General features: G+C 52.0%; 2 protein-coding genes and 1 long non-coding RNA gene across 3 annotated transcripts in view; 1 reads left to right on the forward strand and 2 right to left on the reverse strand.

Moving 5' to 3' along the window:
• Positions 1-1,537: 1,537 nt before the first annotated feature.
• LOC141954420 (uncharacterized) lies at positions 1,538-2,313 on the reverse strand. Its single transcript, XR_012632182.1, has 2 exons — positions 2,259-2,313; positions 1,538-1,814 (listed from the first exon to the last, which is right to left on the reverse strand). It is a non-coding gene; the product is annotated as an uncharacterized LOC141954420 (long non-coding RNA).
• Positions 2,314-3,309: 996 nt separating this feature from the next.
• ANKS1A (ankyrin repeat and sterile alpha motif domain containing 1A) overlaps positions 3,310-19,970 on the reverse strand; it is a 127,474-nt gene continuing 110,813 nt past the window's right edge. Inside the window, exon 25 of the mRNA XM_074893906.1 lies at positions 3,310-3,496. Within this exon, the coding sequence (XP_074750007.1) occupies positions 3,490-3,496 (7 nt within the window). The 3' untranslated portion in view covers positions 3,310-3,489. The remainder of the gene's footprint in view (positions 3,497-19,970) is intronic.
• Positions 12,201-19,897, forward strand: TCP11 (t-complex 11). The gene is given in 16 exon segments (XM_074893867.1): positions 12,201-12,205; positions 12,240-12,355; positions 12,498-12,536; positions 12,539-12,635; positions 13,345-13,431; positions 13,433-13,461; positions 14,183-14,349; positions 14,352-14,422; positions 14,809-14,945; positions 15,323-15,428; positions 15,618-15,816; positions 16,127-16,311; positions 16,734-16,795; positions 16,798-16,890; positions 18,486-18,546; positions 18,548-19,897. Coding segments are annotated over 16 exon segments (1,611 nt in total). The 3' UTR covers positions 18,705-19,897.

Consider the following 19,970-nt stretch of genomic DNA (forward strand, 5'->3'; position numbering starts at 1 on the left):
ACCGTGACCCACCAGTGGGAGTGTGCTATCCTGCTTGGCACTGCCGCTGGAGGAGGGTCCTGGTTCTCCTGCCAGCCCCCAGCTCCGGGGGATGAAGGCTGCTCCTCCTTGCCTGCGGTGCCAAACGGGAAGGGGCTCTGGTCTTCGCAGCCCATGTCCTGGCACAAGCCGAGAATGTCACTAGTGGGATGCCACCACCCTCCCACGAGCATCAGCTCAGCAGCCGTGGCACCACTTTCCTGTCCAGGCTGGGATTTGCCATGTAAACACAAATCTCTCTTAAGGCTGTCGTAAGAGCAGAGTCAAAATGGAAACTCTCTGCTCGCTTACGCCGGCGGATCCCTGTGCCCAGCCCACCTCGGTGCGGGACATGCTCTATCCCATCCCGTGATCCTTTATCCCATAACCAGAGGAAAACTAAACAGTCCTTTTTTTTTTTTTTTCTCTAACCTGTCTTCTAAATCTGGAGACCGATCTCAAGGCATGAGGGACAAGACCTTCAGCGACGTTGATTTATAACTGAGCTTCTAAATTACAGGTTTACGCATTAGTATAAACACCCATAAACCAGTCTTAAATACACAGTATCGTATGTAATCAAAACGCCAAAACACCGGGCAGCCACGTGACGGCACAGGGGGATGAGCAAACTCCTTGCTCGTGCCTGGACTGCCTCGGCAGGGATGGGTCTCCGGCCAAGTGCTCCCAGTTAAACCAGTGCTTTGCACTGGGGGGTGGATCTCGCCTTTGAAAGCAGGTCCTTGGCTGACGGCAGCATCGCTTATGCCACGGGGAGCAAAGGGGCTGAGCTCCATGTCTCGTTCCTCCAACAGGGTTGTAAAGCACCACGGCAAAGCAGCGGGGTTGGGGTGAGCTGCTGATGTTCAGAAACTCCCTAAAAATATATATATATACACATATATAATCTTGCTTTCTTCCCAAAGCATGTTGCCAGGTTGAGCAAAAGAAGGGCGGATGGAGGTCCCAGGGCTGCGCACGCCGCAGTGCCCCTCCGAGCGCAGGGCCGTCCCCCTGCCCAGCACGCAGATGGGGAAAGTCAGGCACATGGAGATTCCCGGGATCACACAGGGAGTCTGGAGGGAGGGCTATGAATCACACTTAAATCGCCTGCAAGACAGCCCCACGCTTCGGCCCCGATGGCTCCTTACCAGCTCCTGCTGCCGCGGCGCGGGGCTGGCTCAGATCCGGCCCGGGAGCCCTCTCCGGAGCCTTCAAAGGCATCGGGACAACCCTGGAGCCCAAGCCATGTGTGCACACGTGTGTGTGTGTGTGTGTGTTTTGGGCAGGGAAGAAGGTGGCAGAACTCCCCTCCCTGCTGCCTCCACTCCCCGTCGTGCACTTCTGGGCAAAATCCATTTGCTTTGGCTTCATGTAGGGCCAGAAGATTCGGTCCATTGTGCTGCGACGCTGAAGAGCCGGCGAGGGATTGTCAACCATGCTGAAACGGTTACATGGGGAGTAATGAAAATTTACTGCACCCTGCTCCGGTCCCTAGCCAAGAAATAAAAGCAAAAGATCACAACAGGCATTTTTTTAATTTGAAGCAAAATTAAAAAAAGAACGGATCCGCACTTAGAAAATAACAACCACATCCACAGATCAAAGCAGCTGTTCTCTGCTCATTCGGGGTTTTAAGAGGTTTCTGCAGCTACAGGGATGTTTACACAGGGAGAGAGATACATACATTGTGCTGTCTTGGTGCTGCCTCTCCCCCCTTCATCTGGCAGAGCATTCCCTGGGAGGCGATATGAGGTCATTCCTAGACCCTGTGTTGTTTTCCTCAAGCTGCAAGGCTTCGGGGCAAGAGGCAATTCATTTCCCATTAGCACACACACATTTGCACTTGGAACCCTCCCGTGTACATTTTGCCGGGGGAGCTCGGGACGGGCAGGGGACGAGCCCTCACCAGCTTGTTATTGCGTTCCCGGAGGGAATTCCAGCAGCCGGGGCTGCCGGGGGGGTCAGCGGCTCCGGCAGAGCCACTGGGAAGGGACAGGGAGCCGGGAGGTGGGCTGGCATCTTCTGCAGACCAGCATCTTCTGCAGACCAGCCGTAATGTTTCTGTGGCTTCCACCACTTTTATTAAGAGAGGGGCTGAGCAGCTCTGGGGAGCACTAATGGGCTGTAAAAAGCTTTTTCCCCTCTGCCTCCTTGGCTCGAGCCCAATTCAGAGCAGCAGTGAGCCCCGCTCTGGTGCTCACACAGGGACGGGCGTCGTGGGAAGACTCTCCCCTCACCTCTCAGCATCAGCACGTTGGTCCGTCCGCTCCATGGGCAGCACCCGCTTCGGCAAAGCGGGCAAAACCCTGCTTGTGAGCCACCCTGAACTGTCTGTGCAAATGAAAAAAACCCTTTGAAACTAGACCTCCCCATCCCTAGCATGAATTTAATGCCATGCACTATGAACAAGCTGCATCTTCAGCTCTGACTGTGCATATTTGTGTGATGCTGGAGCCAAAAGGGGGTTCTGAGGCTGCGCAAGAGGCTGCTGAGACACAACAGGCAGAAGCAAAACTCCCATAAAGGATCTTAGGGCTTGCAGAAGCAGTTATTGTATCAAGCAGGGATACTGGAGGAAGAAGAGGCCACAGAGCTGTGAATCAGGAGATTCCTCCTCCGCTCCAGTCCACAAGGACCAGAGGCACAACACGGCCAGTCCAGGGCAGGACCCGACCTCTTTGCTGCATCCAGAGCTCCTGGCAGTTGGGGTGATCGATGCTGGTACCGTACCCCGACACTGTGCGCCGGACGGAGCTGGCTCAAGAAATCAGCAGCCAAGATATTTCGATGCCTTAGTGAGGGGTGTGGGCTACAACTGAGAACAGAATAGACTATTTTTAAAAACAGAGAGGAAAACACTGTATTCCCAGTAATACACCAACGGCCCAGCTTGAGCGACTCAGCCAGTCCCCATCACAGCTCCCAGCTCCATCCCTCATTTCCCCAACCTACAATTTTATCAAGATGCCTCCAAGGTGGGTAAAAAAGCACCGAGTCCCACTAAATGACTGCCTGTCACCCTGTGACACCTTTTTTCCAGTGTCACGAAGCTTCCCAAAACGCTGCGTGCGGAGAAGGTCCTTGTTTGTAATTCCCAGTTTGCAGCAGGAGAAGGTGACACACGCTGAGGTGAGGTGACTTACCCAGCGTCACCGGGAAGGTCGATGGCAGCGCCAGGAATAGCCCCGTTCCCAGCTAACCACTAACCACACTTATCCCAGAATAAGGGTCCCTTTTTCCAGCTGAATTTATAACAGCTTTCCAAGTGACATAAGCTCTTACAGAAATAGGCAGGCTTTTATTCCAGAATAATTACTGGGAAATCGTACTGGAGCGGGTATAATTACACCGGTGTTGTTCCTGCTGGTGAGTCGGACCCTGTGCTGCCGTCAGACTTGCTGCACGCTCCGGACGGCTTTTATCTTGTCCTGCTTTTCCACGAGCATGTGTACTTCAACTGGCAGATTGTCAGGATCTGGGTGGAGAAGGAAGGGGCTCTGAGTAGAAAGGAAAGTGCTATATCACTCTTTAAAGCTCTGTTAATCGTATTTCCCATAGAAGATACACTGATAATAATAGGTTTTACAGCTACTGAATTCAAAATGAGTCTTTTGGGGTGCACTGGATCACACCCCAGGCAGATTCAGCAGCCCTCTGTGCCTCTGCTTCAAGTTCATCCCAGGCATAGCTTTGGAGCAGGTGTTTTATTTTAAACGCATTTTATGTCCCACACAGGTAAAATCAAACTCAGAGTTCAGGCTGAGGCCTGAAATGCATTTCTGACATAAGCTGTTGGAACACATCGTACTTAATACCCTTCGAAAATAAACTCACAGCATTTATCAGGTGTTGATATGTCTATATATTCGTCGAGAGCGCGATCTGCCAAGAACAGGGCTGCCTGCTCTGCTGCCGTTGATCCCGGGGCCGGCACGCTGTGAGAAGGCAAGGGTTAACTCGGCACCAGTGACACCACTTTAACTCCAGGACCCAGACACGTGTGTTTAAAAGTAGCACTTCTCTCCTTAAAATAGTTTATGAATCTTACTCGGGGATAAATCCAACACCCCCGAGCAGAAGGAGACCTATTAATTCCTGAGTTTTTTCACGCTGTAGTAAAGCAGCGATTTTATTTGCCCGCCTTGCGTAAGATGTCAGTCATTTTCCCACTTGCATTTCCATCTACAATTTAACAAGGCAGCAGTTTATTTCCAGAAGCCCCAGCCAGACCCCAGCCAACTGCGTCAATATTTTGTTGCTTACACAAATGCCACCGTTAGAGTCAACACTGCGTTTTGGGGGAGGCTTTTTTCTCTTTTTTTTTTTTAAAAAAGGGTTCCTCCGGGATGATGTATGTATAGCTCTTAAAATACTAAAGGTAATATAAGCCTTTCAGAGCGGCTTACCTGGGTGCAGAGGCATTGCTTTAAAGCATGAAGCACACTACTCCAGGGCACTGACCTGACCAAAGGCATTTGCTAATTAATTCATTCTTCCAAGAGACTTAACTGCCTCTTGCCTTCGGAAACCAAGGCAAACCCGAGCCAAATCCAAAGCCTGTCGGAAAACACGGAGAGACCCTTATTGACTGCAGAAAACTTCAGCGCCAGGAGCCGGCTCCTGCTCGGCCGGTGCCAGCCACAGAGAGCTGACGCGGGGCAGCCGTGCAATTCAAGCCGGCCGCTTCGCTCTCCCGCACGCTTCCTCGGTGCCGCTTTAGGGGTAGAGGAGGGACACAGAGCCTGGCCGAGGCAGGGGGTCCCCAACGTCCTCAGCCCCCTCCTACGATGCTGTTTTGGGGTGTCGCTGCTCTGCTGCAGCAGCAGCAGCGCACGGGCTTACCCTGGCTGTTGGCTCGTTTGATGGGTGCTCCTGCAGCCCGCACCGTCCTGTTGCCTTTGGCACGCTCTCCCAAGAGCCCCCAGAGGTTTTCTGCTCCGGTTGTGAGCTCACCACGTCAGGTTCATCCCTCTGCCCCAGCCTCCCGAGCACAGTTCCCGAAACACGGGGCTCTCGAGATCCCCCACAAGCGCCTCCCTGCATCCTCGCCCAGCGACACCCCCAAAAGCCGCGTGTTTTAACCCCGCACACAGCTAAAAGGTCTGACAAAATCCCAAGCCTAGCGCAAGCAGAGGAACAAGGGGAACCCAAAGAACAAGGTTCCCCCAGCACCGCCAGCCAGGAAAGCCCTGCAGGATCTCCTCCGTGATCCTGCACCAGTTTCGCACGAGAACAGAGCGGCCTTAGTGTGTCAACAAGCCCTAAACACCCGAGGGCAGCTGGAAGTGAGATGCCATTATTATTTTTTTTAATTTAAAACGAACTTCTTAACCTACAGGAAAGTAAACGTTCTTCTAGGATGGCCAAGAAAACCACGCTGGGATTTTCCAAATGGGTATGACTGACTGTTTATGAGCAGAGGCTTCCAAACGCAGAAATAAATGGCTTGCTCTCAGCAGGTTTTCCTTTCTATATTTACCCTCACCTGAAATGAACATTATTGCACACTGCAACATTTATTCCCTCTGATCAGGGGAGCGGGCGAAGAAGCTAACCAGCCGCAACACGTCAAATAAATTGTTAATCTGCTGTTTGTGCTGGGGCAGGGGGAGGAGGGAGTCCCCTGGTTTTTGGGCAGCGCCCAGGTCCCGCTTACAACTTCCATTTCAGCTCGGCAGGAGCGCTTCGCTTTCCTGCTGCCGCTTGTGGCTGCCGAGAGCTGGAGCTGGGTCCTTCGTGGAGCTGATCTGTCGGTCCCTGACGGGTCTCTGGCCCCCGAGCATCCTTGAGCACAGGCAGCTGGTTTAAAGGGTCTCTCCCCATTGCATGGGAGGAACTGAGCTCCGAGGTGCAAGGACCTGCCTGAGGCTACACAAGAAGCCTTTTGCAAGGCAAGAAAGTGCACCCAGATCCCAGGCGAATGCACAAGCATGAGACCACCCTCTCCAAAGCACTGGGCTTTGCAATCCTCTTCCATGAGTCCCAGTTTCCACACTGGGTGTTTCTCTGCCTGTTCTCAAGGTGGGAAGTCCCTAGGGACATGTAAAATGGCCATAAAAGACCTAAAAAACCCCTTCCTGACAAGGGGCCAGGAGGGCTGAGCCACTGCAAACTGAATCTTAACATGAGGCTGGCCACTCAGCTGTAAAATCTCTCCTAATCCCAGCCCTGGGGAAAAGAGAGGACGGGGAGATCACCTGCTTCTCCAGGACGTCGCCCACATCACATGGCTCCCTGGGTCACGCTCATGCCCACCACCACCTTCAAATCTGGGTTTGACCTCCAATTTACCTTGAAGTTCACTAACTAATTGTGCCAACCGCTTTGGCATGCCAGATGAAAAAGGGGTTCCCATTGCCCCAGAGAGAACCGGAGGATTAATCCTTCACCAGCAGCGGGGGAAGTCGATCAGTCATTAGGGTACATGGGTGCCGAGGATGACCCTCGAGGGACCCCTTGGATTTGGGCAGCGGGGATGAAAGCAGCCTTGCTCTGTTCGCAGGGCTCGCACGTACTCAACACCAGACAGGACCTGTCTTTTTTTTTTTTCCCAGCTCAAACTTTTCCCTTTTGGAAAAGTCTGTCCTTGTCAGAATAGCTGAGCAAACCCTTCCCCAGCCAGCTGTTCCAAGAGCATTTGTGTTAATCCAGATTAACGAACATAAAGCAATTTAGATAAACTGCATTAAGCCAAAAACACCTTTGAACTTTTTTTTTTTTTTTTTTTTTGGATCAAAATCCCTCCCTGAGCGCTGTGTGTGGTTTGGGCCTCCCTGTACCGCAGCTTCGCCAGAGCTGAGCTCTCCACCAAGCAATAATTAAGTCAAGTCAGCAAATACGAAGATTACCCTGAGCCAGCGGCACCAGCAGTGAACTGGAGCTTTGCACATGGAGCCCAAAACCAATTCTGGGTCTGGGGGTGTCCGATGGGGTGAGATGCCAGGAGAAGCCTCTCCCCAGCTCCGTGGACATCTCCTGGCCACAGCTCCTGGGCTCTAGCCAGGCTGCCTACGTGACCACGAGCCAAACCCCTCCAAGCCTCCGTTTACCCAGCACCAACCCATCCCCTAAGTACGCGGATGACGGGATCAGTCTGAAATGCCCCGAGATCGGGCGCTGGCCACAGGAGGCTGGGCAGGACGGGTGAGGGTTTGCTCGAAGTGGCCAGTCCCCACGGCTTGGACACGTGCGCCGTGACTGAGGTGGCAACAGCCAGCTCATGCATAGGGGGTGTCTCATGGAAAAGGTCACGCGCCAGTTTAGGATGAGGGAATTAATAGATGCGACAGTCGTTGGTGAAGCATGTGGTGTGTTACGGGCACGTCCACACCTCACACACCCACACCAGAGCCATCATCGCAGCAGACACTCGCCTCTCCAAAGGCCTCCCAAGCTGAAATCGAGGCTATGGCAGACCCGACACCAAGACATCCTCTCACCTCGACAAGGTGGCCAACGCCACTTCATCTGCCCGCAGGGAAGCTGTGAGCTCCTCAGGATCCAGCCACCTGCCCACATGTTTGCACCAGCATCCAGCACAGAAACAATCCTGACCTTGTTTGGTGCCACAGCAGCTCCTGCAAAAAGAGCTTTCCTGGCTGATGAGGCAGAGGAAAACTCCTGGCGTCCCCAGCCCCCCCCTCCACACCCTCCCAAAACACCTGCTAACGCTTTCTGCCCTCCATCCCAACTGCCTTCCTTCTGGAAAGAGAATTCCTAACAGAGCCAAAGCTGCAGCTTGTAGGTTCCAAATTCCCTCATTTTTTGGAAGCGGGGAGCTGGGACACCAACCGGGCTTTGCCTCTCCCGTTGGGACAGGGTTTGCTTTTTTGCAAAGAGAATGTTCCGTGGCTGGGCGGCTGCTCACAGCTTGGTGCACTGTGCTCGCTAAGCTTCGCTCCCAGGTGATTTGGATCAGGATACACCAGGAAGTTTGCTTTCGGCTGCCTCCGTCGGCGCGTGGGTGTGCAAACAGTGACCAATTTCACTGCCGGTTCAACTCCTTTAAATGGGGACTTTCACATTCGCCAGGCCTGAAAAAACAACGCCATCTTTTAAACAAAAAATCCATTTCCCTTTCCATCAGCTGCCACCAAAGGTATTTCTGTTTGGACGAGCAGGCCCTTCCCACCCGCTGCCACCTCGCTGCGCCCAGCAGGGTCGTGCCGGTGGGTTTGCAAAAGCGTGGCCGTTCCACCAGTGAGGATGCTCCAGTCACGGAGGTCTCTCTGCTCCTTCCAGGAAAATGGGAGGTTTTTTGGAAAGCTGATCCCTCCCCACCAGGCTGGTTTTGCTTTCTTAGGGGAGTTGCTTGAAACAGGGCAGAGAGGAGACACACGGGCTCTCCACGGCACATCACTGATGCTGTCGGTGATGCAGACAGGTTCGCAGCTCAGATGGTCCCTTTCCAATAGGATCATCAGGGTTACAAATTTCTGAGGTGATAAAAGGGCAAATTGGAAATGTCCCTATGGAGTTTGCTGCCTGACACTCAAGCACTCACCCTGAAAGACTCAAAATCCCAATTTCCTCTGTTGGGATTTCAGCTAGACGGCTTGGCTAAAATAAATGAGATTAATCTAATCAGAGAGATGGATGGAGCTCATTAAAACAGTAGATTAAAAAAACCCACCCTGCCTATTACCAGTGCTCCTGAGATCTTCTGCCTTTGTGGCAAGTTAAAGCCACCCAGGAATTGGATTCCCTTGCAGAAATCTGCAGGAAATGCATTAAAAATACATTCTGCTATTACAATTCTTCATGCCACCAGTCACTTGGGAAAGGAAATGAATGCAGGGCAAATGCATATATATTTAAATATATACAATCGCCTCCTCTGGGATCAGGATTTATAGGCTGGGAGCAGCGGGCTCTCCTCTGAAACAGAGAGAGACAAGAGCAAATTGAAGTCACCTCAAGATCTGTGCTGTTTTATTCTCTATAAATCCTATTTCCACACCCTCAGCTTCCTCACACGAAGCTGAGGATCAGAAAGGGGCAGAAGTCAGGTCTGTCAATGCACAGAGCTGAACAGGGAGTACTGGGGGGAATTCCTGGGCAGGATTTGAGCCAGACTGGTCCCATGATGACATTTACTGGTTTTATTTCTCATGACCAGTTGCTTTCCTGCCCACAAGCTGCCTGTCTGCCCCTTCCTGTGGCTTTAAGCACAGCAACCACCCCCCAAAGTCTCTTTGTGCCCCTGTTCGTGGGTGCAGGAGCTCTTTGGGATGAACCCACTGCGTGGATGTCCCTGCACGTGCAAACATGACCTTCACATCGCATGCACAGAGCCCCGGCGCTTTCTCCTGATGTTGAGTTTTCCATGCGGGAGCCACCAAGAGCCGCTCCGGTTGCCTCTCCAAGGCATCGCACATCGTATTTTTGGAAAGTTTCACACAATAATTGTCAGCTTGCACATGGCGAGCAGACAGCCCTGCTTCTGCCCAGGGTCAGCCTGCTACACCAAGACATGCGTTCTCGCTTGGAAAAATAGTTAAACTAAAAAAAAAACCCAACTAAAACCTCTGTCCCCCTGCTTGCAGAGCTCACAGAAATCAGTGCGAAGGCCTGTGCCGCTCAACTGCACATCCCTCTATTCGGGAGGAGGTGAATTCTCCCTGGGGCTGGGGGACCTGGCAAACCCCACACGCCAGAAGGGTCCTGGGGTGCTTTGAGTGAGAGGAAAGAGCTGTCTGCGCTTTGGGGTGGATGCTTTTCCCAGCTCATTTCTCAGCGGCGTCCACCCCCAAGCCAAGGGCCAGTCGCCATCCGATGTAGCTGCAGCGCTGCCCAAGTCAAGCAGTTTTCCCTTATTGCTTTTTGATTTTTACAGCTCCCCGGGGGCTTGAGGAAATCACTGACAGTTTAAGCAGATCACTCCAGCACAGCCTTGTGCTGCAGATGTACAGTGGGACAGACGTGGTTTCAGGCTATGGCTACCCCTGGGCACGCAATCATTTATGACAGCTAAACCGGTTACAACTCATTAGCTGAGCTGCATTAATTGCACTCGGAGCTTGCTGCAAACCCAGAGCCATGGTGGCAGCTCCAACCACCTTTAAACCCACCTGGGATGCTTTCTTTTCCAAGGGCAGCAGGCTGAGAGAGCCACAGTGTGTTCATGCAGCCCAGCTGTGAAGCTGTAACTAATTAGGGCTGGTAATGGGGTTGTCCGTCCCCACATGGCGTGCCAGCCCTGTGCCTTTCATCCTCTCTATTTCTCCAGCCACAACACCCAGACATCTTAAGCGTTTCACAGACTTTGGAGGCCGGAGCTGTGCCAGGGCTGTTTTACGAGGGGCAGATCAAGGCCCCAGCTCCCGAAGGGGCTCGTGCCCGTCCCTCGCACACGCGGGGCTGAGCACTGAGCTTGGGGGGGGGATGGCAAGACCCCGAAACCCCCATCCCCTGCCCCATAGCCCCGTGGTGCTCCAGAACCTCCCAGCTCCTGCCCCGGGCTGCGCAGGTGTCAGCTGGTGGGTGTTATGGGGTGCTTAGGAAATAAATTAAAGGAAATTAATGCCGGGAGGGAGAAGAAAGGCAAATTGTTTATTGGCGCACAAGGAGCCTCATCCCAGACTGGGTGTTTTGCCCCACAGATTTAATGCCAATCCGGGCAGAGTCAAGGGGAGGTTATAGCAAACGGTAAGTGGCTGGAGTCAGCCACTGCTTTCTGGGCCCACCAGAAAGAAAAATGGACAAAACCAGATGAATAAGGCAAGGAGGAACAGCTGTTGCAAGCCCAGCAACACTCTCCAGAGCCTTTCCAGCACTACCAGGGAAGGGATCTGACCCCTGTACTCGGCACTGGTGAGGCCGCCCCTCGATGGCTGGGTTCAGTTTTGGGCCCCTCACTCCAAAAAGGCCATTGAATGACTCGAGCGTGTCCAGAGAAGGGCAACGGAGCTGGTGCAGGGTCTGGAGCACAGGTCTGATGGGGAGCGGCTGAGGGAACTGGGGGGGTTTAGTCTGGAGAAGAGGAGGCTGAGGGGAGACCTCATGGCCCTCTCCAACTCCCTGAAAGGAGGGTGCAGAGAGGGGGGATGAGTCTCTTGAGCCAAGGAACCAGCGCCAGGACAAGAGGGAATGGCCTCAAGCTGCGCCAGGGCAGGGTCAGACTGGCTCTTAGGAAGGATTTCTTTGCAGAAGGGGTTGTTGGGCGTTGGAATGGGCTGCCCAGGGCAGGGGGGGAGTCCCCATCCCTGGAGGGGTTGAAGAGTCGGGTTGACCCAGCGCTGAGGGATCTGGTGGAGTTGGGAACGGTCAGGGCGAGGTTCATGGTTGGGCTGGAGGAGCTTCAAGGGCTTTTCCAACCTGGACGGTTCTGGGATTCTGTGACACCGAGTTGCCATTTTCCCTCCATGCCCGCCGGCAGGTCTGAGGTTCATACCCTGGCAGCTCACAGGCACTAAACCCCTCACACACCTCAGAGTCCCCGGCTCGCCGACCCGCACCGAGGGCCTGAGGAAACTCCCCACAGCGCGGCCTCCCGTGGCCGCCGCCCCTCTCCTCCCCCCCCCGCCTCCAATGGCACAGCCCCTCCGCGTCGCCTCGGCCAGGGGCCCGGCGTGTTCCATTCGCAAAGGAGGGGGGGACACACACGGGACCCCGCGGCTGCGGCCGGTTCCGTTGCGGGGCGGCCCATCGGCGCCAGAGCGGGGGGGTGCTGGGCCCACCGGGCTCTCTCCGCGAGGCCGCTACCGGGACACGGCGGCTCCCCGCGGCGCCCCGCGGAGCGGCGGCCATTATCCGGTGCTGCCGAGGTGCGGCCGCCCGAAGGATGAGCGCGGGCCGCCCCCCGAGGCAACGGCAGCGGGCTCGCCCCCCCTCCGGCGGCCGCGCCGTGGTACGGCCCCATTTGAAGGGGTGGCGGGCCGGGGCTGGCGCGCGCCGCGGGGCTAATGGCGGCTCTGTGAGGGGAGAGCCGCTGCCCCGGCCCGGCCGCCCCGCCACCCCCGAGCAGCCCCCGCGGGAGGACGGCGGGCCCCGCGGCGACGAGCTGCCGGTTCCCGACCCGCCACCCGGTACGGGGAAGGAGGGGTCGGAGCGGGGGTAAGCGGCGAACTGCCGGGCCATCGTACCGTGTGGGCCTCGGGGCTTTTCCCCCAGCCCTGCCGCCGACATTCAAACGGGGTTAAATATTAATATTGGGATATTGAATTCGGTGTTCACCCGGAATGAAGTAGCGGCGCTTTCACCCTCCCGGCCGTCACTAGGTGTCAGCCGCGCTCCGTGGGACCGGCCCGCGGGGCTTCGGCCGCCTCCGGGCTCTGCTGGGCGGGTGTGGGGAGCGCTGAGGAGGAGGAGGAGGGTCCCTCCACACGTACAGAAAGTGAGATGTATGGTCGATAGAGAAATCTGCGTATTTCCACTTAGTCACTTCAAAGTTTAGTAATTTTTTTAAAACCCGCTTCTCTCACAAGACTGCAGTTAGCATTCCTTCTGTCATTCATTTTTATTCTGCTTTTCTACAGCCAGCCTTCCACAAGTTCTCTCCATGAACAAGCTACAGGAATAACTAATGACATTTCCAAGTTGACCATTGTGCACAAAATTGTACTCAACAGTGACTTCAAACTGCAAGTGGGCAGCTTCTCCCCAGACGGGGGTGTGTGTATATGTGTGTGTATTATATATTCAGGCTTGGCTTCTCTCTGTCACGTTGCAGAAAACGTGAGAATGTGGAAGGGAGGTGGGTTTGGATCTGACTGTATAAGTAACAAGAAAATAAGCTAGCTCCTGAAATAAAAAAAATGTTGGAGCTTGTTTTATTTATTCATTGCTTCATACTTTACTAAGAAGTACTTAAATATGACGAGTGTCAGATATGACTCACGAATATTGAAAGATTTAGAGGCTTCAGCTGCGTAAGCTGTGACTTTGACATGAACAAAGCAGACTTTTCAGTGCAGGTCTCCTCTGAGGTGTCTGTGTTTTAGCTGAAGATCTGTTTAAGTGACTGATGTTCTCTCGTTGTGAGAACAAGCACTAGATAGAAAAACATTCTGTTCATCTTCTCTGAGGGCTTGGGGAGTTTCCTTGAAAAATGCTATGCTTTTTTTACCCTTCAGTTAAGACAGATTAAGTGCTGCATGTTATGAACAGGGTTGAAAGGAAAGAGTTCCACTTTAGAAAATTCTGGTTGAGAGAGATTTCCACAAGATAGGGAAAGGCGAGGTGTATTGCTGCCAGTTAGGAGGAAAGAGAAGAAAATGTCCAAAGACGTGAACTGCAATGAAAGCCAAGAGGAAGGGTCCCATCAAACTGAGAGGTTGTGTTTGATGTTAATAGAAAACCCCTCCCCTCTCTTTTCTTTCTTAGCCTGGAAAACTGAGTGAAGGAGACCTTGCACAAAGCCTTCTGGGACAGCCTGGAGGAACAGCTCTCTGCTAGTCCCCCAGTCTATACGGGGAATCCAGCTGCTGCAGGAGGTAAGGGGTGAGTTGTTCCTGAACCAGAGAAGGTGGTTACCTTAGAATTAGTCTTCTCTGAATCATCACCTCACCCCTGACATCCAGTATTCCTACGTGAACGTGCGTAAGAGGGAAGAGAAAATAGGCTCCCTTTAGTTTATAGAAACACACAGGTTACACAACTGCACCTTCTAAAACCTGTCTGAGAAGGAAACTCATTCTCTGGTCCCAGATCTTTAAAACACATAATTACCAAAGGATGGAAAGCCTTTGTTTGAACTGTTGGTTGTAGTAACAGCCACAGGCCATTCCCAGTATAGTGTCTGCCAAACAAAAACTGCAATTCTCTATCCAAAGATATCTCTTCAGGTATATGAGGAGCTGTATCTCCTATTTAAGTGTATGATATGTAGTGAATAAGAACATGGTTTAGCACTAAAAGCCGTGTTCTTAGCGGGGCATGAAGCTGTGTGTGGTTTGCTTTTTCAATCTATGCTTTCCTATCAGACTCCAGACAGCTAACTCCCTTCTTTCATGCATGACAGTAAAGGAGGTTTTGCAAGATTTGAAACAGTGGCCAGACACCCTGAAGTGAGTCATTAGAGTTGAGCATTCCCTTAAAGCGCTCGTGTGCCCCAGAATTTGTGTAGTGAGTAGTTAGTAGTTAGTTTAGTCTCAGTACAAGGCCAGTATTGGTTCCTGTTGAGTAACTCTGGAGAACTGTTGAGTTGCTGGAACAAAAAGAGATTGCTGCTTCTTTGGGCAGGCCCTGCTATCGCTGCTGCTGCCATGGCACAACCAACTGCGAAGCCAGATTGAAGAGGCCTTGGGCGGGGAGTTGGTTCGGCAGGCGGCTGAGCGTGGTGCTCTGGGTGTCCGCGGGCTCACCACGGACGTCCTTGGCACAACGGCAAGGCCGCGTGCGCCCCGTGAGGTGAGGAAGTACGAGGGCTGCAAAGCCCCCCAGCCCCAGCTCAGCTGCTCAGGTGGGCGACGCTCACTGCCTGGGTCTACGCAGGCCAGCAAAACCTTCAACAGTAAAACATTGGGTTAAGAGGAAACTGCCTTGGAATTACGGCGCAAGGACCCTTTCATGCATTCTGGGCTACAGTTTCCTTTTTTTTTTTTCCCCCCAGTGTAGACATATTCCTGTTGCCCAGCTGCAATTTAGACAGTTGAAGAGTCTTTGGTGAAGTAAATCTGGTTCATCTAGTAATTTTTAGGGACCACTCCAATTTGACTGAACAACCTTTTGTGAGAAAACAGAATCAAGTCAGAGGATCTGAATTCCCCTTTCTCAGCATTCTAAAATGGCCCCAATTGCAGCATTTACTGCCGTATTAAACCTTCAATTCACTGTGTCTCATCCCAGGGAGACTTTTCGGGTGTTGGGCCTGATGAAAATGGATATTCTGAATTTTACCATCCAGAGCCTCGGTACCCACCTGCAAGAGCACAACGTCCCGTATGAAGGGAAGAAATTCCAGGAACTCTTGGATAAGCTGCCTTGTAAGTTATTGGGGGAGAGGAGAACTGCCACTTCTACAGGTGCTGTTAAAGCCCTAAAAGGGAACCCGAGTATTCCAAAACCGATGCTTTCATCACGTGCTCAGTAACAGATGAGAGCAATACCTCTGAAAGCTGGAGGACTCCTGGGTCGCTTCCTCAAGGCTCTTCACTCACCTTGCAGAAAGGAAGTTACTAGTGTGCTTCACTTTCTGCATGCATCAGACAGAGTTAAGAGCTTTCTCATGAGGAGCTGTAAGCTCTCATGAGTTTAAAGTGTTTTGAGATCCTCAGAGGAATGAGCAAAATGCTGTTAGGAGGCATATTTAAAAAGCAAAACCTGCATTTGATGTACACATCTCTTTTTTTTTTCTTGCTAGGCTGTAGAGGATTTCTCTCCGGCTGCCTCTCCCCTTCATCAGACTCTGTTAAAGGTGCTTCTTGGCAACTGAAATCCGATATAATGTTCTCTGGATACCAGTCTCAGTAGCCTAACGCTGTGCCCTGGCAGCAGGACGTTCATGCTGTGCGTTAGTGATGGTGAAAGCCATTCCCCACCGTCCAGGAGCCAGCACGATGCCTTCGCCTTCCAAACGCACGTCCCCTTCGGCCTGCAGCATCCCACACCCGCTTCTTACTGACTTGGCCTGACCATCTCTTCCTATAAACGTCCATTTTTGTTACCCCCTTGCAGGCAGTGGGGATCGCAGGGGAGAGGGGCAGTGCCAAGCAGCAGCAGAAGTGTCTGTGTCCTCGCAGGCGCGTGACGGGGGGCAGCAGCAGTAGCACAACTCTGCCAAGTCTCAGGTCCGTGCTGAATCGAGGAGACGTGAATCTACTCTGCTGGGAGCCTGGGCAAAAGGAATACCCTGAGGTAGGAGAAGTGCTTTGGCACCTTTAGAGCTTTTTCATAGACAAAAGGAACAAATGGACCGATTCTGCATCTTCTATAGAAGGAACTGGCCAGACTCTGTCCCCTCTACACCACGAGTCACTGCACGTTTTTTTTTCCCTATGTGAAACAAATTGGATTTTTCACAGAACTAAACGTCCCTGCTGCCAGGCAGCTGCCTTCCACTCAGCTTCACAGGGACATTACAGCCCTGCTTCACGGCTTGAGGTCTGCCGAGTTACCACAGCTGCTGTTTCTACAGCGCACAGCCCGATTTGGTTTCTGTTCACAGACACTGTTTAGGGATCAGGCCCGACTGCAGGAAGAACAAGCGCAGGTGAATCAGTTTACCATCAGGGCTGCAGTCCTGCTGGTGACCAGGGCCATGTGTGGAAGCACCTTCTGTGGCTCACCTGCGTTTGTAGCTAGGCTGAAATGGGTAACAAAGGTCCTCTTGGAAGGGCTGTCTTGAACCAGGTGGGTTACTTTGAGTTTTCTTTTCCAGAAGGAGAAGAGAGAGTATGTGGGCACTGGTTGGTTGTGGGATGAGCAGCAGGAATCTCCCCTGGGAGTGGAAGCAGATTGGAGATCCAAATAGCAGCCAGGTCTGCAAGGAGCGGGGGAAGCCAGCCAGCCTTTTTGGCTGGGAGTTAACTCTCTAAAGCAATAGTCCCTTCTTGATTAGAGGGGAAAACTAGTAGTGCTGATCACTATTGCATGAGTTGGCCGCAGGGCAGCCCAGTGCTTCCCAAAGAGCCAGGAGGGGAAGCTTAGTTCACAGAGCTCTGGCTGAGTGTTGGCTGTCCTGTGCGGAGACGCTTCCCTCCCCGTGCCTGCAAGAGCCCTTCCCCACCCAGCACGTGTTGTGGCCAGAGTCCACGTGCCTTTGTACGATTTAGGTGTGAAGAAGATTTAGAAGACACCAGCGACCAAGTGCTCTGGGAAGGCAGCAGGACTCTCGCAGTTACCCTGCTTGTACCACTGCCACATGGGCTTCCCCCAAAGGCCAGATAAAAAACATCACAGTCAAGGGCAACGCAGTCTGGCACATCACCGGTGAGTCTCTGAGCTTGTCTAACTCGACCTTGAAGCCACTTTGCACTCCTAGGCCACAACTTTGGTTTAGGCCCGTGACTCTGGAGCGCCCAGGACAGCTCTAGGATCGGTCCTAGCAAACTCCCTGCGCTGAGCAGAACTAGTGCTTGAGGGAGGGAGCCTAGGTCAGTGTCTGGCCCCTCCACGGTCTGCACAGGAGAGGAGGGTCAGGGAAGCTAGGTTTAGAAACTGCCTTGATTTTCCTATTCCAGCCTGAAACACTCCCAAACAGTAATTGCTTTGAAAAATCTCTTAAACCCTCCCCTTCCTGCTAAAAGCTAACCAGGCCCAAGTGCAAGGTCTCTTCCTGGGTAGTGTTGAAATCTTCAGGCTAGGATACAGAGCGAGAGCTGAATCACTGGCTGTAGTAAAGCACCATGCTAAGATCTTTAAATAATATTTATCCCTAGAGAGTGCACTGCTTGGTATTCAGCTAACCAGCTGCCCTATAATGCTGCTCCATCAAAATATTTATTCAAATGGTTTGGATAAGAGCTGGTTATTCTGACCTTTTATTAGTACTCTGAACGCTAACTCCGCGTCAGACTGCAGTGCCACAGGCAGCTAGTGTGCTACAGGAAAGATTATTTCCACATGGAAGACTAGCTTTTATCAGCTATGAAAATAAGGTGAGGCTCTTCCTGCCCACTGCTTCATCTAGTTAAGTATCCTTCCCAGCCCCTGTGGACTCCACCACACTGTTTATTTGGGTTTATTCTTTCCATGTCAGAGCAAGGTATTTTGTTTTGATGTAATTCAGAAGACTGAATTAATAGCCTAAACCAAACCTCGATAAACTACAGGCTGGGCAGTGTGTGACGGCCGTGACTCACCGACGCCGTGGCATTAGAAGCTGCAGAACTAGAAAACCTTCCCTGCTCCGTGTCTAAAAATCCAACCCGCGTCTTGCCTGGGCTCTTGGCCACTATCAACATTTTCCACGTACTCACTTCAGGTGTGAGAACATCTGAGGCAGCCGGGTGGTTGAATCTCAGCTCTGTGTTCCTCAGAGAGGCTTCTGGAGTCAAAACGCTGCTGTGGCAGGCAAGATAAATCCTGGGCTCTGAAGTTCTATATTCCATTACGCTTCTAAGATGCTCGACACTTCAAGTGCAGCACAGAAACTCTCAGAGTGGGTGAAAAATCTTTACTGTTGACCTGCTCCACTTGAACATCAGGTTTGATGGATTTGACCCTTCTTAAGTCCTTCTGCCCAGTACCCCAGCGATCAGCCATGGTTAGAAGCAGCTACCCAGGACAAAGTGAAAACAAGGCGAGTACACCCGATACTCGAGTGCTCCCCTTGTGACACAGTTTCACCTCGGTTCCTGTGCTTGATGCTGTTTCATCTGCTTAGTATTTGGAAGAGGAATATGTTAATCCACTGTTTCCCTGAATCCAGCCAGAGCTACTTGTCCACAACATCCTGCCATGCCGTGGCTGTCCTCAGATCTGCTCGACTGCCTGAGGAAGCCTTTCTCTCAAAAGTAGCTTTCCGTGCAAAGGCTGATTGCTGATTTATTTTTTTTCTGTTTCCATACTTTTGCTCCCTACAGAGCAGTGGATTCACTCCTTCCTCAGTCTTTTCATTTCCCCCGATGAACAGAATTCTCAAGCGTTTCCCACAGGGCCTTGATTCCATTCAGGAAGAGCTGCTGCAAGTTGGGTGCAGGTTTGGAAGCACGATCCACCACAGCAGGCAGGTGTTTGGACTGTACTACTCAGAAATTCTCAGGAAGGTGCTTCTCCCAGACGCAGGGATGGATTCTTTCTGATCATCTTCACCACAGACTGGGCAGGGGCAGAGCTCCTTCTCCAACAGTTCCTCAAATAATGTCGCAGCTCGTAAAAATCAGACAAATCCACTGGGGCCAGCATCGCTGCTGGGAAGTGACTCTCAGCCTGTCAGTATCTGAATAAACCTCTCAACTACAAAAGGTAGTGGCTTTTTTCCCAAAAAACCCTGCCACTATTTGATGGGGAAGGTGATGGGCTGTGGAGCTCATAAAACCGCAGTGCAGCTCAGGCTTTTTTTAATTCAAGGCGTTAATTCTGTCATGGGCCTGTAACCTACTTTGCTGAAACGTTAGTCTCAGCCCAGGGACACTGTTTGCATTTGATAAAGCCACATGGTATTTAAAATCATTAAAACTGCTCAATATATTTCAATGTTAGCTTGAAAACCTGACTTACTGAATTATTAGAAAAGGAACATATGGTATAAATTTAGCAATCCCTGGTGTATTTAATATTTTACATCAGTCAGATTTTACTTGACATGAAAATCTGAACTTTAACCTGTATTTAAGTGTCTGGATTTCTTGCTCTAATTTTACATAATGAAAATGTCCTACTTCTTGGCAAGCCAGAAATCTTCGCTGGGTAAATACTATATACAATGGCTACCCAAACTGTTAAGAGTTGTTACATGAATCAGTTGCTGCCGTGCTGCAGAAAAGTGATTTGTTTATCAGGAGTAAATTCATGTCCTGGCAGTCCCCAGTGGATCAGTCCTTGCAGATGGCCATTTGGGGGTAAAAATGAGCTTTTCCCACCATCACGTGGAGAACACAAAGCGACTGGAGAGTGCTGTGCTATGGCTCAGTCTGCCTTTAACAGAACACGGGGATGCGTTTTCATGCATAAATTAGTTTGTCTAAAAAGAACTGAGTATTCAGTATTTGGGATGTTATGACTAACTGCAGCAGGAGCAGCTTCGTCCACAGCGACTCCTCGGCAGCCAGCACTCTCCCTCCTGGCAGCACAAACCCGCGTTCCGCTGCCGCCGGACTGCTCCCAGCTTCTCGGCCTCCTCTGCTCTGCTTCCACAACCGCAGCATCTCTGCCCCACCTCTCCTTGATCCTCAGCTTTACAAAGCGGAGAAGCGCAGGTACGGCACTAGACTGAGACTAAACACCACGAAGCTGCTCGCCCTCACCCCTTTTCTGTTACCTTCACAGGCCGGGCCTGGGACGAGGACGAGAAGTGTTGCTTTAACACATCACACCAGGAGGCTTCGGTGTAACACTGAGGTCACAGT

The sequence above is a fragment of the Strix uralensis genome, chromosome 24, assembly GCF_047716275.1.
Source record: "Strix uralensis isolate ZFMK-TIS-50842 chromosome 24, bStrUra1, whole genome shotgun sequence".
In the NCBI taxonomy this organism is placed as follows: Eukaryota; Metazoa; Chordata; class Aves; order Strigiformes; family Strigidae; genus Strix; species Strix uralensis.